The sequence below is a fragment of the Opisthocomus hoazin genome, chromosome 13, assembly GCF_030867145.1.
Source record: "Opisthocomus hoazin isolate bOpiHoa1 chromosome 13, bOpiHoa1.hap1, whole genome shotgun sequence".
Classification (NCBI taxonomy): Eukaryota; Metazoa; Chordata; class Aves; order Opisthocomiformes; family Opisthocomidae; genus Opisthocomus; species Opisthocomus hoazin.
Genome location: NC_134426.1, coordinates 16165824 through 16183390, shown reverse-complemented (window position 1 = coordinate 16183390; position 17567 = coordinate 16165824). Strand labels below are relative to the sequence as shown.

The 17567-nt window shown below is 37.9% G+C and overlaps 1 protein-coding gene across 2 annotated transcripts in view; it reads left to right on the top strand.

Annotated features, from left to right (window-relative positions):
- The window catches only part of CCDC60 (coiled-coil domain containing 60), a 64826-nt gene that overhangs the window by 32511 nt on the left and 14748 nt on the right, over positions 1-17567 (top strand). For both annotated transcript variants that reach the window (XM_075434470.1, XM_075434468.1), the window contains exons 3-6: positions 11710-11889; positions 14434-14556; positions 15496-15600; positions 17246-17336. In XM_075434470.1, coding sequence (XP_075290585.1) covers positions 11710-11889; positions 14434-14556; positions 15496-15600; positions 17246-17336 — 499 coding nt within the window. The remainder of the gene's footprint in view (positions 1-11709; positions 11890-14433; positions 14557-15495; positions 15601-17245; positions 17337-17567) is intronic.

The window sequence follows — 17567 nt, the reverse complement described above, 5'->3', positions numbered from 1 at the left end:
CCATGCTTTTCTAAGTTAGCTTCTTCAGGTGCTGAAGAAGATCCATGTAGGAGAACAGTGGTACGAACTGAAGCTGGACGTGATTTGCCCATGCCAGAAGAAAGGAAAAAAGCAGATTGCCTCTCTACACAGCGTGTTTCTTCTGCTCCCTGTTTCTGCATATTACAGCATTGTGCTGAGTGGGGAGGTCAGGAATGGGGTGGGGTTGGGGGGTCAAGGTATTGATCCTAACTCTTGGCTGAACAGCTAACATTTTGTGTACCTTCGTGCAAATCACTTGACCCCTCTGCAGCTCTGTGAAGTACATAGGCATTGGAAACTAGGCAATGTATCTGAACTAAACTCACTGCGTAAATATGTAGCTTTTAAATTGGCCTGGATGACAGAGTGTGAATGAAGATCGCTTTTGTTAGTGAAAGCAACAATTATTTTCTTTTTTTTTTTACATGTAGGGCATATTTTTTCTTACCATTTTCATTTAAATAATTTTTAAAATTTTTAATCATATTGTCACTGCCTTATGCTTTTAGGGATGTTAATTTGATAAATCTTACAATGCCTAGCACTCAAGTACATGCAAGCATTGCCTTATCTCTGCAGCACTGCTAGGTGTTAGGTGGATAAATATTATTATTCTCCTAAGTAAATTACGAAAGTCAAACTGGGGATCTAAAATTATTACTAAAATAGCTACAGTTGGAACTTGGGTGTCTCAGTTAAGTGGATGCCTTACTTATTCTTCTGGTCTTCAGTGATGCCTCTGTTTCTCTGATTTTCATCTTTGTTTTCAAAATTGGCCCACAAAATCAGAAGCTCCAAGGCAACACTTCTTAAGAGATGCAGCCCATTAGTCTGGGTGAGTGCAGTGGTTTCCTATAACAGATCTAGCCTACTTCTAAGTGAAGACATTTGTTTCCTGCATCACATTATGATAAATGCAGATTTGACTTCCACTGAATTTTTAATGGTAATGCAATCTGCAAAATTACGTTAAATGTAGGTTTTTAATGATGTGAATAGATTTGATCCTAATGTGTTTTGGTGTCATATCTTTTCTCTGAATGATTAAAACCCCAGATTTTAGTCTTTCATCTCTCCTCACCTCCAGAAACCAGTAGAGCTAAATTGACAAACAAGATTATATTCCTTTATGTACATTATGAGCCAAAAGTCCTGATCAGTTGCACCTGCACCACACCCACAAAGGACAGTGATGCTGTGCAATTGTTCATAAATATCTAATTTTGCTTGCAGAGTCCTTTTTACTGCTGATGCGTATGATGGAAAGAACCCAACTCCACTTTAATATCCCAAGCAGAGTTTGAAGTGCTGCTAAGTATGATAATATCTACCTGTTAAAGCATCTCCAACTCTGCCATCTTCTTCTAGTACCATAAATTTTATTCACGGTTGCATTCAGAACCAGCTTCATGTGATTTCAAAATGCCTGGGTGGAAATATTCCTGACCTCAACTTTTCCATGACAATTGAAATGGACGGAAGATGAAGAAAGGGAAGACTTAATCTTGTGCTACTGCACAAATAAACGTGTATTTACTTTTTACATCTACTGAACAGTGAACGATATATTAACACACATTTGTTTTTTGAAAATCAGAAGGTTAGCATGGTCAGGGCATAGTCAAAGCTGCTCAGTACGCTCAGGCAAATGTGCCTTTTCACTCTTGTGTAGGCAATGGTCACTTTCGTACTAGTTTCTGGAAAGCGCCGTTGTCTGAATAAATGCTCAAATGAAGTTGCCTGCCATATCGTGTAATACCACACATTCTTTATGTTGCAATCCCAGTCGTGATCCTGTAACCCACCTAATATAATTTATGCTATTTACTGTGGCAATTAAATCATGGATCCTACATATATTATTTGAGAAGTGAAGTATGATATGAGCTATAATGACCATGGAGAAATTTTCTTGAGAAAAGTCAAGGAAACAGATTTTTGAAATATGAACTCACTTTCTCTAGTGCTTTCTGAAATATGCAGTTGCCAAATGACTCAGTATGCATAAAAATATCCTACAGACTTAATATCTGGAAATCAAAGGTGTACATTAGCTGTGTTTTTTAATATTTACCATGTTGAGTAAGCCTGGAAGTCCTTGAAGTGTCATTGTTTGACCTTTTAACAATGAAACTGTGCTAGCCATTCGTCTCGAGTGTTTGAACAATGTTACTTTGACAAAATCTGTGTGTAGAAAAAAGAACAGTAAGAAGTGCGAAGAAATCAAACTCTCAGACTTTTGAAATAAATACTGAGATATGAAGTTGCGGGAAATAATTTCAAGTGAGAATGATTACACTGCTCATTTGGGCCAAAGGACATGTCAGCAATACCTCTTCATAACAATTTCAGACTATAGAAAAGGAGCTATTTTAGAGAAAAGGAGCAGGGTGAAAAATGCAATAAAGAAGAAAACTGGAGTTTTCTTCTCCAGGGCAGCAACTTTTAATTTCAATTAAAGCAGTCAGGCTAGCAGAGCAGCATGCTAATACATACTACAGGGAGTCAGTGAGTACAGATGACCTTTGTGGATTTGATTTTTGCTGCTTTTCCTCCTCTTGATTGAAAATGAACACCCAGCAGTTGTCTTAATTGGTTGTTAATTGATACATATTCACAGGAAGTAGTGTCTATGGTGTTGCAGCTTGTTTGTATGAAAGAGTGTAATGGAACAAACTGTGAGGAAGTTTTTTAATGATCATAGTGACATAGCACAGCAGTATGAATTTTAAAATTATCTCAAAATGTTTGAGGAGCCATTACCAGAACAGACTTAGCTGCATTCACAAAGCTTTAATAGTCTACCTTGCACATTAAAAGCATAATTAAACTGAAGATAAATCTTATAATTATGACCTCATACCTCCCCTCAGTAATATTCTCTTATGCTTTCATGAGTCCTCATGATGATATAAAAGAGGATGATGACAGAATGCAGAGGTTGCTCTAACTACTCATCTTTCAAAACTATCAGTCACTAGTCCCAAGCAGAAAGTCATAGCAGTGCTTTGCTGCTGATGAGTTCTACCTAGTCACTTTAGGGAGACACCTGTCAGCTCTCAGATATCGTTCTACCTAAACACGGCATTAGAATGTAGGAAGGAATTTGCTTATCTTTGTGCAGCATATAATGAAAAACCATTTGGGAAATCTGTAGATAATGGTCATTCCTCTTCCTTTGTAGATCAATACGTCTGACTTCCAGTGGAGGTTGCCTGCATAGACACAAAGTGGCTCTGACTTACTTGACTAAGTAGTTGCCACTGTCAGATTCAGGGGTGGAATACAGCGTGGCAGAACAGACACCACCTTTGTCCTTGAACATTCAAATTATCTGTAGCTTTGAGCTAGGAATTATGTTTTCATTTCTGCAGTAGGAAAACTCCTATTGCTATTCTTAGTAAAGCTAAGCAAACTCAAGAAGCACAGCCCCTTTGAAATGACATTCAGCTCTGAGGGAGATGCTTTCTTATTGCTTTGTTCCAATGACATCTGTAAGTGGGATCCAGAAGGAATGTTAAATAATCCACAATTCATGAGGAGGTATTGTATGAGAACCGAGGAAGTAAAAGTCTTTATAACTAATAAATTGTAGAAAGATGTAGGAACAGTTACACAGCAAAAGAGATTACCAAAGCATTGGGAGCTTGTAGTTGTTAATCCATTATAAAAGCAGGTTGCCGTAAATTACTTCTATAGACTAACTCAGCCACCAAGACCATGCAGGCGTGCTGGAAATATTCTTGTTGTTAGACATCGCCTCAAAAAAAATGCTTAAAAATAATCATATTGCTTCAAACAAAACCAGCTGAAAATACTTTTTGTGTAAAAAAGGAGATGGGAAAGGTGATAGAAACTGGCAACACTGTGCAGTGACAGTCATCTAAGCACAGGTGTCAATGTCAAAATGACAAGTTGTGGTCATCCTCCGCCAATGATGTCTAGGAACTGACAGCTTTGAGCTGCAAGATTGAAGGGACAGTGTCCATGCCATTCTGTGAGCCCGTAATGCCTTTACTTGCAAACCGGGCATGCTAAGCCTCTGTGTTGCATTTCCCATAGTTTGAAGAAAATGGCTCCCATGCATCTGTTTTACTGTGCTGTGCTACTTAAATAAAACTAAATGTCAAACTGCTGGCAGTTTAACAGTATTCAACTGGCTCCTTTTTATGTTCTAAATTAGAAACTGGATGGCTCTTTAAAATGGCTCGAGTTTCCTGAAGGCAGATCTCTAAGTCACGCCATGCAGAAAGCCCAGCCTTGACTAACGCATTCTTTATGCCTACAAGAACAGCCAGACTGATTCTTACTGGAAGAGATAGTTACTGGAAGAGCAGTTTCTCCTACTTCTTTTCCTGCTGACTTCAGTACAAAACCATTTAAATTTTGTGATTGAAATGGCAGCTACTACTGAAAGATTTTTAAATACGAGAAATGTGTTATTTTTGGAGTTTTGGTTATGACCTTGTCTGTCCATACCTGTGAAACTGTACCAATCCTATTCTAATACATGCAGACAAAAAAGATGTTTGTGTTTAGAGATTATGGTAAATTGGCATTCCTTAATGCGTATAGTTTACTGGAAGATGTAGTGGAGTCTGTAAGAGCAGAGTGGAGAGGCAACATAAAGTTAAGAGAGTGAGGCACTACTAACTGAGAAGGTGGAATGTTTATCTGCCAATATTAGTTTTCAATGTATTTAATACTTCATAATGTCAGTTGCTTGGAAACCAGTGTTTTGTGCCCTTTTGCTGCTTGGCAGAAATCACTGTAATTGGCATGTTTCTAGCCCTGTCACTGCTGGCAGTTTGCAGCTTTTTTTTTTTTCCAGAAGCAAAAATTTTCTTTTATGTGAATGATGGCTCACATTAATTAGACAGCAGTCATGGGCAAAGACAACCATTTAAGTGTATGGATGTATGAATCATCATCTCTGTCATCAATCACTGGAAAGACTGCTATTCCCGTCAACGTTTCTGCCTTTCCAGGCTGTCCATTCGAGTCTCAATCTCCTTTCCTTTTGTGCAAAAAAATGTTTGTTTACATTTCAGATTTCATAAGTGGAAATAGTACATTGCTTATTAGATTTTACTATCTATCTGAATACAACAGCCTAATCCCACATATTATGATACAAAATGACACATTGTCACTGAATGTTTGAACAAAGCTAACACTTAAAATGAGTTTTCCATTATTTGGTAGTAAAATGTCATTGCTCTGTAAATACCTTTATATGGTAAGGCAAGACACTAGATTGTGAGGAGTGATTTCTACTTTCACATAAAAATCTTGAACCAGCAGTATTTCCTGGTAGAGGATCAGGGACCTCAGTGAAGTTCCACTTACCAAGCAGTGAGTTTTTATCGGTAATATGAACATAAAGATGTTATTGTACATTATTACAGCAAGAAAATGGAAAGCCCAGAAATATCCAGATGATTTTTTCTTTTGAAGTTTTAGTAATAGTTTCCCCACTGCCTTCTGGAGAATTTAAAGCAAAGCCTTGAAACCTCACAGATTTATTTTTCTGCTGTTTATCACTGCAAAGCTGTCTTCTCTGTGCTGCTGTGGAAGCACTTCCCCTCTCACCTTTGTTTATATACTTCTCCAGAGACACCAAGAGCTGGAAAGCTACATGTGCGTTACCTGCAAAGAAAACTTTTATATGAAGATCAACAGGAATGGGAGTTACAGCGTGGCACAAGTGGAGGGGGGTGTGTGTGTGCATGTTCTTGTGTTCTGGGACTTCTTAGAAAAGAAATTGTTGCCCTCCGTTCTCTCTGGGTTGAGAACACCACACTTCCAAATAAAAATAAGCCATTTTTTTGGTATGTTGTTTTTTGTACCTCCAGGTAGTCAAACATGTTTGTGCTTCTCAATGTTAGAGAGCCTCTCCTCACTTTCAAAGGAGAGGTTCTGCCTCATTTCACAATGGAAGCAGCATCTTCTGTATTTTAATGTCTTTGTAGTTAACTAGAAACCACTCTGAGACATCTTTAAATACGCAGTAATACACGAATACGTTCACCTGGTGAGATATTTTATAATAGCGTGGGATGTTTTTTGATTACTGAAGATTCTTATTTCTTGCTGCACAACCTTCTTTGAACATACAACAAATTTACTCGTGTCTTATTTTAACTTTACTTGTTTCATTACTTATTTCATGGTCAGATTTTCATGTGATAATGTGCGTCTTTCCCATTATGCAGTTCCTAGTTTTGGTTTTTGAACATAGACTTTTGAGTACAGAATATTGTACTCGTTTGCAGGAGAACAAAATGGGAATCTACATCTGAAATAATGTGGGTATTCCAGATTGTTTGTATGTCTTCAACTACTCAAGACAGATGTTGATGTGGTACTACTTTAGTTCCTTGCCAGAACGGTTAATGGTTCAGGGTGGTAAATGATCACATATGTCTGAGTTTCTATGGGTTAGTAACTACATGTAATAGATGTTAATATCAGTATCATACGGTCTGCACTGAACTTAAGAAAACTAGATGTATGAATATTTACTCATTGGGTTCTTACTGTGTAATTACTCAGCCATTAACTAGGAGTAGTAACCAGTGTGTTTCTGATTCTCCATTGCCTCACGTGTATACGTTTGCATCTCTAACTTGGCTGTAAACACTACAAAAACAAAAAAAATTCATTTACATTAATATCTACATATGAATTGTGAATAGTTGCAAGCTTGTGCTGTCCACACGCTAAGCTTTCAGGATGTGATCCAAATGTAGAGCTCAATAGTAGGATTTGCTAGCTGAGGCTGACCACTCCATGAACTTAACTCAATGGCTTTTGCTAATTTCAGAAGGTGGGTAGTGTACACAAGTATACTGTAAGTGAACAATGCATTAATTCTCATTTACACTGACACTGCCTTACATCACTCAGGAGAGGCGTGAAGCAGTCTTAATGTAAATAAATTTGGGACATACTGGCATAGATATACATTACAATGCTGAATGTAAGGCACTAAAGAACTGAGTGAAACAGTCAGAAGCTCCAGTATTTACAGAGAAGACAATGGAACAGATTCTCCACTGGTATAAATCAGTATCACTGTTGACAATTTACAAGAAGTGCAGGGTCTGCTCTCCTATTGTTCTGTGTGTGCTTTGGAAATAAGAGAAGCACTGTGTGCATATGGATTTTCTTTTATCTTGGCCTTTCCTGCTGTTTCACAATTATTAGCTATTTAGGTGTTACAGCACCTCATCAGAAATTTAAGGGACTTGTAAGAATTACTGCAGCTATTAGAATGCAGCAACAGCTCAAATGGAGTCTGCTGTGTGTTAATGCACATACACACAACAGAGTATTTTGGGGGACTGGAAAGATAAAAGAAGTGTACTATTCCCACTGAAACAGCAGTGAGGACAGTAACATTTAATCAATTGAAATCTGATGAGAATGCAGGTGTTAACGCTTGTGCTCCTGCAGAGATTGCCGTAGGACCCTTAATACCTTCAGGCTGTCGGAGCTTCCACTTCAGTAGCTGTTCAGGAAGCCCCCCGGTGCCACAGTGCCCTCTAAAGCTAGGTAAGGGCATAGGTTCCGCCTTTAATCCAGGTGAAGCAAGCTTCCGCCTCTCACCACTAACTTCAGTGGATATTTGAATTACTCATGTTGAATTTTTAGTAAAATTAAGGTTTACGTCTGAAAATTAAGGTTTATATGAAAAACGTAGGTTTATTTTCTGCCAAATTCCTCCATCCCTTATCATGTAACACCTCAGGATCCAAATACTCATCAGCCTCATCTGAGATTTGTGATGGGATCACAACTCACGATGGCATGGCTGAAAATAATGCTAAATGTTCATTTAGAAGAATTATACTGGGGTTTTTTTAATCCACAGTTTTAGTTTGTGATGTTCAGAATACAGTTTAGCTGTATTTACTGTAGTTTTGAAGTTACTACCTCCTGCGCTTTCTATTTTATGCTGAAATGGATCGTTGTTCTATTACTTTTTCTGCTACAGAAAATATTTACTCAGAATGCTTTTAAGTGACAGTGTGCATAAAATTGCACTTGCTTTTCACCTGGGAGGCTGTAGCTCGTATTCAGTTTGACACTGGTGCAACAAGTTAGGCAGTGCTCAGCTGATATTCACCTTGCAACACCTCAGCAGGGTCTGGCCTCATGCCCAAAGAGGAGCTTTCATAGGCCTACCAGGGGCTTGTTCAGATGCAGACTGAAATGCTTTTATGAAAATATAGGAAATAGCATTTAGAAAGCCTGTGCTCTCAGTGGCTTTCAGAGCAATGCTGCATTGGTTTAATTTATATTTACAGCTGGCTGTAAGCCTCTGGAAAAGGCTAAATTCTTTATGTATAGCGTCTGCAGCAGGAGATGTTCTGTCATTAGCTTTATTGATATAAAGACTATCCATTAAGATAAGAAAATGGAATAAGCCATTTTATGAAACAGTGGCTAACAATTTCCATGAACAGAGAAGAATGTATGTAGTTAAATTGCTTAATAGATACATAGTTATTTTACTAGCAGCTTAGAGTTTTTGTTCACCATGATCATAACATAATGTTCGGCCTTAGAGAGAGAGAGAATCAAGCTGCTATAAACAGACTGCAACTTCTTTGCACCTCGGGGAACGGGGCAGAGGGAGATTAGCAGGAATTGTTGAGACTGAAGCACCCCGATAACACCACCCGCTGCACTGAATACAGTTCTTTAGTAGAGGGACAGCCGCGAGTGTGCAGCCTTCTGCACATTTTTCAGGCTGGAGTTGTGCCAGCTTACCTGAGCAAGGATTTGGCTTCATATGTGCAGAAGTGCATGTCATTCCTTTAGTAAAACACCTCCCACTGCATTTGTTTGTGTACAAAGCAGATGTGAGGTAGTTAACTGTAGAATTGGATTGTCTGGGACAAAAACATCCTTAGTATGATTCCTTTGAATTTAGTGAAGATGACCCAGTATACTTAAACAAGGTATATTTAAACAGAATGTTAAAAAAAAAAAATAAAATGGTAAGTATCTAGCTTGTCTTTACCCTGATGGAAAGGTTTCTGGCATTATTATGATAGCTTCTTAAGGGTTTCCAAGCACCTAAATTATAATTAAGATGAATTTATTATTTCCTTTTATTTTTGTGAGTCATTTCTTACTCAAAGAAAGGCACCAAGAATCCTGAATCTTAGCAGTAAAAGTTCAATTACTCAATACTTTAATGGCCTTGTATTACAATTAACTGATGACCTTGAGTCCCTAAAGGATTTAAAGAGTAATTTAATAAGCACATAGTTACACCAAGTACTAAAAATATGCTTGCAACCAGTTTTCTGGTAGTAGGTTTTCATGTACTGCACTACTGGGTCACTACTTTGTGCATGTCATTGGCCCTTATCTGTAATAATATATTCCTGTAGAGAAAACATTAAGTATTCCATGGTACATTAATACTGCTCAGGAAACTCTTTTAATTTTCACGCTGATAAAGATGTTAACTTAGAAAAATAAGACAAATCCTTTTGTGTGAATGGCAGTTGAAAATCTATGTTGTGACTACAGTTGGCTGAAGCTCAATTGCTTTAATAACTGTATTCCAAATTTCATCTCGATTATATTTGCATTTTAATGAACAATTCTCACCTAATTGTCAAATAGGCAGCCCAGCTAAATTTATTAAGTTATTGTATAAACAGGGTATCATGATGCCAGAATTTAAATGGAGAAATATTTGGTGTCCTATTCCGGCAATATACTGTAAATCTACAGTGTAGAAAAGTATGTTGGTCATCTCTGTATTTCAAGTTTGGATTTATTTTACTGTTTTCCTGTCAAGAGTCCATAAAGCTTTAGGGTAATTCATAAATATCCCAGAAATAATTCTATAAAATTATGAGAGGATTTTTTTGTTTAAATCAGGTAGTTATTACAGCTTTTCTATATGCAGCTCTTCTGTTAATTCTGTTTTATTTATTTTTCTGTACTTGGAGACTGTAGAGCTACTTTTTGTAATACCTGGGACTTCAAGGAAGTCATAGACTAAAAATGTTCGTTCACAAGTGTGCTAACGTTTCCTATTCCTATCGGTACATAAGAGTGATCATTGATTTTGGTAAACACATGTTAATGTCTTCTGTATTAGATGAACCTTAAAAAATGTACTGATTGTATTTGCCATTTATGCATCTTTCTCCAGTAATACTGATTATGGCTGTTAGTGTAAAAGAACTTTCTAGTTTCTAAGTATCTTTCTCTACCACTTGTCTCTGATTCACGTAGTAACCTCATTGTTCACTGTTTGTGGCATTATAATACACAGCTACAGCAGGGAGTTTGATCTTTAAGGAGTACTTACATTAGTGCATGCAGAAATGTAGAAAAAGCACTATGAAGGGGAAAAATATTTTTACATACAAATATCTTCATAGTTGGCAGAAAGGAGAGAGAATACTAGAAAAGGACATAAAGCAAGAATTCGAGGCAATTAAAAGTTTTCTAGTATTCCAAGAGAGGTCTGTTATGCAAAATACTAGGTTCTTATGAAAAACATTAAGCCAGTCTTCAGACACGACTGAAATCCTTATTATGTTTTTGTAAAGTGCTACATTTCTTATTAGGGACATCTTATTTTCTTATCCTTTTTTCTTTTTCCAAAGTTAGTGTAGAAATATCTAGCAGACAGATTATTATCTACCTGAACTGAAAGTGTTTTCAGGCTTGTATTTATAGTTGCTGGACTTAAAATATAATGTCAACAAAACCAAAAACCCAATCCCAAAGCCATTAAATTGTGCAAGTGTTTTTTCATCAGGGGAGGCAAGCAGGGAGTAAACTGCTTCCCTTGAGGAGGAGTGAATTCGGTGCCTGAAGTTAGCACCCTATATGACCTTCAGGTGCTTTTAATACATGTCTGGTAAGAAAAGAGAGTTATTACTTCCCAGTAAAACAAATGAGGCCTTGCTTTCAAGCCTAGATTGTGTTCGAAAGAATCAATACAGCCTGATGATGACACTTGATTCAAAAGTTAGCAACACATTAAGTTAAAGGGGTATGTCCTGTGCCTGTGTAGTGTGCTCATCTGGCTTGGATCAGCTGCTACATTCTTGCTAATGTTTTAATCAAAGGCTGTAGAGCAATTGTGTGCCGTATCCGTTTCACCGCCTTAGCATCCTGCAGGGAGTGCATTATGGTTTCTTCTTTATTTTCTTCTCTTGCAGTAATACCCTACATGTTGTCTTCAGCTCACTCACAGGCTTCACCGGCAGCTTCCCTGTTACTTACAATGCAGCCTTCTGACAGCAAGTGGAATTTAGCAGCTAACAGGTAGCTTCAGGGCAGTGCCTGTCAGGCTGTGACAACTGAGTAAAGACAGTGAGTGGCCCAGTGGTGAACTGGCTGCTATAAATTAGAATTAGGCAGGGAGTTTTTAAATCAAGGAGTGGACAAAGTGTTGCGAAGTTCAAGACATCCAAGGGTTAAGCTGTGGGGTGCTGGAAGAGATAAGGGAAAGATCTCCCAGTTCATATTGGGGAAATGTTGTCCTTCAGTATCATATTGCAGAAGGAAATACCAATGCTGAACTCTTGAATACAGAAGAATGTGAAATCTATGTTAAAAAATAAGTTGGTGGGCAACAGAGAAATTAATCGATTTGATAATGTGTCTGTAGTATACTGATCAACTTGTGATGATTTTTGGCAGGCATCATATCAATTCTGTGAAGCAAGGTGGAGAATACTTTGATATACTTCACCAAGAATCACTGGAGAGGAAGAACACACTAAAAACAGAGCAGCAGGCTCAGGGCACAGGATGGAGATCTGAGTTCCAGCCACCCAAATACTGCTCTGATGCAAAGGACTCAGAGGAAGAAATAAACATGTAAGTCAACTGAGGGGGCTTTAGGTGGTCTGAGGGCAGTGGTTTTAAAAAGTGACAATTTCCAGTTTCTGTCATTACTTGGTATTGAGGCAGAATATTACTACTTGTGTGAACTAGAAAGAGAAAATGCTTAAAATCTGGGTAAGTGAGCAGCTGTAAACTTAGCAAGCATGGAAAAAGATAATGCTTGAGGTGCTGTTTAGAAAGGAGGAAGTTTGGAAGGCAGAAGGTTAGTGAACTCGGGAGAGATTTTGTAGCCAACTCATAACTGATTCTCTGAGGTGAAAAGGAGGCCTGGTGAGTTTGTGCCATGCTTTTGTTCCCGCAATGGGACCAGAGCATAAAGAATGAAAAAGAATTGCATTCAGCAGAAGTGGCTTCACTTGCAGACTGGGTTTATTTGCTAGTTCAGGCCTATTACTTACTAATTCTTCAGGTTTTCTCTCCTTTTGATCATCAGATAGTCTGCAGTCCTTTGGCTCATGCTGAACTCTTTAATGCGCCTCTAATGCCTGTTGTAACACTGTAGTTATCTTCCGTTTGTCAACCCTCCTCACTAGGTGATGAGATGATTAAATATGCTCAGCAGGACAGAATATCTCTTCTAGAGGTTACACACATCTGGGATCCTTATTGCATCAAAAGCTCATCCATGTCTAGCAATCTTTTCTCATCAGTGTGCTGTGACTTTTGTCACTCCCAGGTACCAGCTTCCTCTCATTCAACTTTCTTCCATGAACTGACTCTCAACGTGGAAAACTCAGTCTCCAGTCATCTGAGATACAACCACACCCTAGTCATAAAGTGGGACAACAATATAGAACCATTATAAAAAAAAAAAAAAGAAATAAAATCATTCCTGTTAGTATGAAACCCAGTCCAAAAAGCAAAGCGATTCTGAACAGAAAAGTATTATATTTACTAGAGTAACATTTAACATCCAGCATTCTAAATGGTCACTAACTGAAAGGTGGGAAAGGAATAGAGTATTACTGAAAGGTAGTGTTATGGAAGGAGAAAAGGTATAGGGTATTAGTCAAAGTGTTTTGGAATCCTGGCCTCTGTCTGCATCATCTAAAACTTTCTCCTTACCTTAAACAGGTTACCCAGAACTGTATTATTTAAATGTCACTATGAAGCACTTTGATTCTAGGTTAATGAAGGCCACATGAACATTTTCGGTAAACAAGATTATTTAATTAAAAAAAAAAAATACATAAGAACCTCCCTGAAAGCTTTTTGTAAACTCCATGCTTATTATTCTTTTTCATATGTAACTGTTGTATCTACCCATAACTCAGCTAATCCACATTTATTGCAGACAAATAATTTATTACACATATGAAAAATACCATTGCCTTTATTATTGTGACCGTTCAGATTATTGAAGTCATTTATCTTGTTCTACAAGGAAAGGCTTCTTCTTCAGCAAGGCTGACCTAAAAAGATTTACTATTCCTTTTTCCTTTATGAAGGTATACCTGCATAGGTGAAATTGTCTGCATTTAGGTACAGCTTCTCCTAGCAGTAAAAAAGCTTTTACTGGTGCAGAGTATACCATGCTTGTGGGTAAATACTGACAAAGCCGCTTTAATCCTACATATGCCCCAGGATTTTTGCCAGTTGTAAAAATTTATTAGAAAATCTTACAACGAACTTAAAAATCTACACTAACAAAGTTCCTAGTGTAAACCTGATATCCTCTAATATTTTTCAATGTGTTGCTTAAAACTAATATTAATTGAGAGTTTAACTTCATTTTTAGAGGAAAAAGCTGTAACATCTGCCAACATTTCTAAGAGGGAAATCATTAGACTTAGGATCAGATGCCAACATTAGGGAGTCTTATGGAGAATTTTCTCAATCCAGGATGTCTTGGGTGGAACAGGAATGCACACTGAAACACGTGTGAAACAAGAGATGCGAGGCTTTGACAGGTGTGCTTTACTCATTCAGACTCCCCCATGTGACTGACTTACATGCAGGAACCGTACCAGTACGTGTTAGTTCCCGTTGTGTGCTGTTATGCATATGCTTGTCTGCAGTGGTAAGCAGTTTAAAAGGGGAGGAAAAAAAAAGCCTAGATACAAAATACAGATCATTATCTGTTGTAGAGATTTACTTCACTCCTTGCTTTCACAGTGCTGACTTCAAAAACTAGGAACGTCATGGAATAAGAAGGGCTCTGAAGCAGTGCTAAACTCCTGGGGCACCAAGTGTCTTTTTAACAGACGATGTCTGGCGTCAGTCTTTCAGAACGGCTGAAACTGTTGGCATGGATTTATGTGCGCAGATTCCAGTGATAGATGCAGGCCTTTCCCACTCCCCTTCCTCTTTTTCCTTGTAAGACAACAGCAAATACTAAGCCTCTACTGGGACTTTTTTACTGCTGTTACACAAGTTGTAGCATTCAATTGTGTTATCAACTATTTCAAATGTATCAACACTCTAAACTTCGTAACAGCGTCTTCATATCAGTTTTGTTGGATCTGTCTTCATTTCACATACTCCTTTTTTAACTTCAGTCTTTGTCCTTTCCTACAGTTGCTCTCTAACAGAAGGCAACCACCTGAGGAAGCCAGAGAAGAAGGAAAAAAAGATGACCTTACGGTCTTTCGCTCCTGTTTATACCAGTGTCTTGATTCCAAGCCCCCCTGGAGCAAAAAGGTATATTTGAAGGCAGATTTATGTCCTGCCCTCCTTGATAGAACATAACCAAAATTCACAGCAACACTATACCTAGAGCTGCTGTTCAGCTGGTGAACACGTATCCTGAGAGTTTCAGGAGTTTATGGTGAAATAGTCTGTCTTTACTAATAGCAACTCCTAAATTCTAACTTTAAGTGATTGAATCCTAATGAGTAACTGAAAGCCTCGTATGTGCACGTGTACGCAAACACACATCATTTGCCTTTCTGATCTTGACTGAGCAAGTTCTAAGTTGCATAAAGTTTGCTTATGTGGTATAGCTTTCAAGATTAGGCTCATGTTAAGGGAAGGCTGTCAAAATTAAAATTCAGTTTGCCCAGCTAAAAAAAAGTAGGCTTATGAAAGAAAGAGAAGACAGTACTTGTACCATGTATGCTTCTATATATTTTATATTAGTCACTAATACACACTATCTGTTCTCAGTTCATTAATCCAATTGCTCACCAAAAATGTCTGTATATATTTACATTTGCATGTGGTACAGCTAAAATGCAAAAGATAATCTTAGTTCAGAAAAAGATGGGTCCAACATTTTAAACTCACACACTGCTTTTTCTGAAATGCAAAACTTAGAAGCTACCATAGAATCCAAAACCCGTAAGAATCCGTACCATAAAGGGATAAATGCTGGAATCGTCATAGGCATGAAAGCACTGAGCACATCACCAAGAAAAGTCCATTGAAGATTTCACATCCAAAAATATGGTTTCAGGATTCGGAGTTATGTTTTGTAATAAACATTACAAAAACCTGGAGAGATGTCTAGAATTCACTAGGACGATGAAAAAAATCATCTGCTATAGAAAAGCTTACATGTATCTGTTTTGGCCAACATGGTGTCAGTTTGACACTTTCCCTGACTCTGTAGGATAACACCTTTGTTTCTCCTTTTTGCAGTGAACATCTTTTCCGACAGCTGTGTGCCATACACTGGCTTTTGGAAGCTCTGACTCTTGAATCCAATGGTTCGAAGCATTCCATATTCGCCTGTTGGAATCCAATGTATGTGCGCAATACATGATAGTAGATGGAATGAGGAATTTGGGATCTTTCCTCCTTTATATGTTGTTGTTTCTCTTCTTTCAAGTAATAACTATTTGAGTGGAATGTTATTAATTCTGTGCCATGCAACATAAACAAATTTTACCTTGACTTTGCCCCCATGCAGTCAGCAGGGAGTTGTACAGTCAAATCAGTAGTGCAGCATGGTCCTCTATTATTGCAAGTTGCAGAACTAGAAAATACTGAGCTCTGTCAGCCAAGTTTAATTGTTTTCTGTCCTTTTTCTCTTTCGGTTAATAATTATGCAAATTAAATACGTGTAGTAATAGATGTATGTGTATTCCCATAGCCTTCCCTTGGAGGGTTATCCCGGTGAACTCGACAGGAATTCCATATACATTATAATTACAGAACAAAGCCAGCTATTAAGTGATATTTAGTAGTCGGTTTTATTCTATCAATTATGCATGAAAGTGATGGGTACTTGTGAAAGATGCATTACCTCTGAACTGTTAAAAGTAAATATTAATTTAAGTTCCCAACATTTTTGGTCAATATAATCATGTTGACATAACATGTATTTACATTATTCATGAGTGTTTGGTAAAACAGTGAATAGTTTATGCTCCGATTTGCAGGGCAGAGCTCTTCAAAACTGTTTTGTTTTCTCTATATTCTCAGTCAAGACAGACTGTGTCTATGTATAACAGAGGTGTCAGAGTAGCATTATATAGAATCAGCCTGATAATGGGAGGCGAGAGCCAGTCTCGTATGTGTTGTGGATGAGTTTTTCACCCCTTTACATGTGAGGACCAACCAATAGACTCGGACAAAAGAAACAGTTTGCCAGCAAGTCTCACAGATAAAGGCTGACAGCAGAGTATAAATGTGTAAGACTCAGGATTCATTTCCAGGTTCTGAAGTAGCGCAGTCTCTTGTATGCTTCCTCTCTGTTGCTGTCTCTAACCGCCTCTCCTCACCCTCAGTGTCATTTGAACTGATCTGCATACGCACATTCTTCATTACACAGTAACCATCAGAAATTAAGGTTACATTTAGATCATACAGTCTCCATCTGCCCAAAAGAGTTTTTTAAATGTGGTGAAGGAAGCAAGCTTAGAACACTAACCTGTTTTGTAAAACCTTTGACTGATTAGATGGGGACAGAATGATAAATGAGACTACCTCAGCAGTGACCTGCTGTTGTACCACAGCTGCGAGGACTGCAGCTTCCACCTTTACCTTTGTCAACATGATGTAACATTTAAACCTTTGGACTTCAGGTCTTCATTTAGCCAATAGCATGGAAAACTCAAACTTGTATGAACTTGCTGTCGTTTCTATCCATGAAATCTTGCTATACCGAACAAAACTCTTCAGTACTTGTGCAGAGGAAGCTGAGAACATAATCTGGCCCAGTACATGCATGATAGTTTGTAGAATGACTGTGCTTTCTTTAGGTTCTTCTTCACTTGTGACTATAACTTAGTCATGGTTTATATACCTTGCATTGTCTTTCCGTTTCTTGTAAGCATAGATATTCATCGCGGTAGCAGTCAGCCACCATTTACTGCGTTTCTTAAAAGAACTTACAACAAAATCAACACTCTCAAAATGGAAAACTAATAAAATTGTTTTCACTTAGGGACCCTGGTGGTTGTAAAAAAACAGTAAAAGAAATCAAAGAGGAAAAGTTAGCAAGGTACATGTGGAAGCTCTTTACTACAAACACAAAGGTAAGGTCATTGTTAATTTCTTCCTCGGGACCTAATGCAACTTTTCAAGCATTTGTTTTGTTGCTTATCTGAACTCCATGATACCACATTTTATGCTCTGGATCTCGTGACTCCAGAGTACTTGTCTCTCTAGTTTGTGAAGAATAACAGTTTGATACTAGGTAATAGGAAGAGCAGTATGTAGCTGATTGAAGCTGTGGCTTGGTCTTGGACTTAGTGGTAAGTACTGAT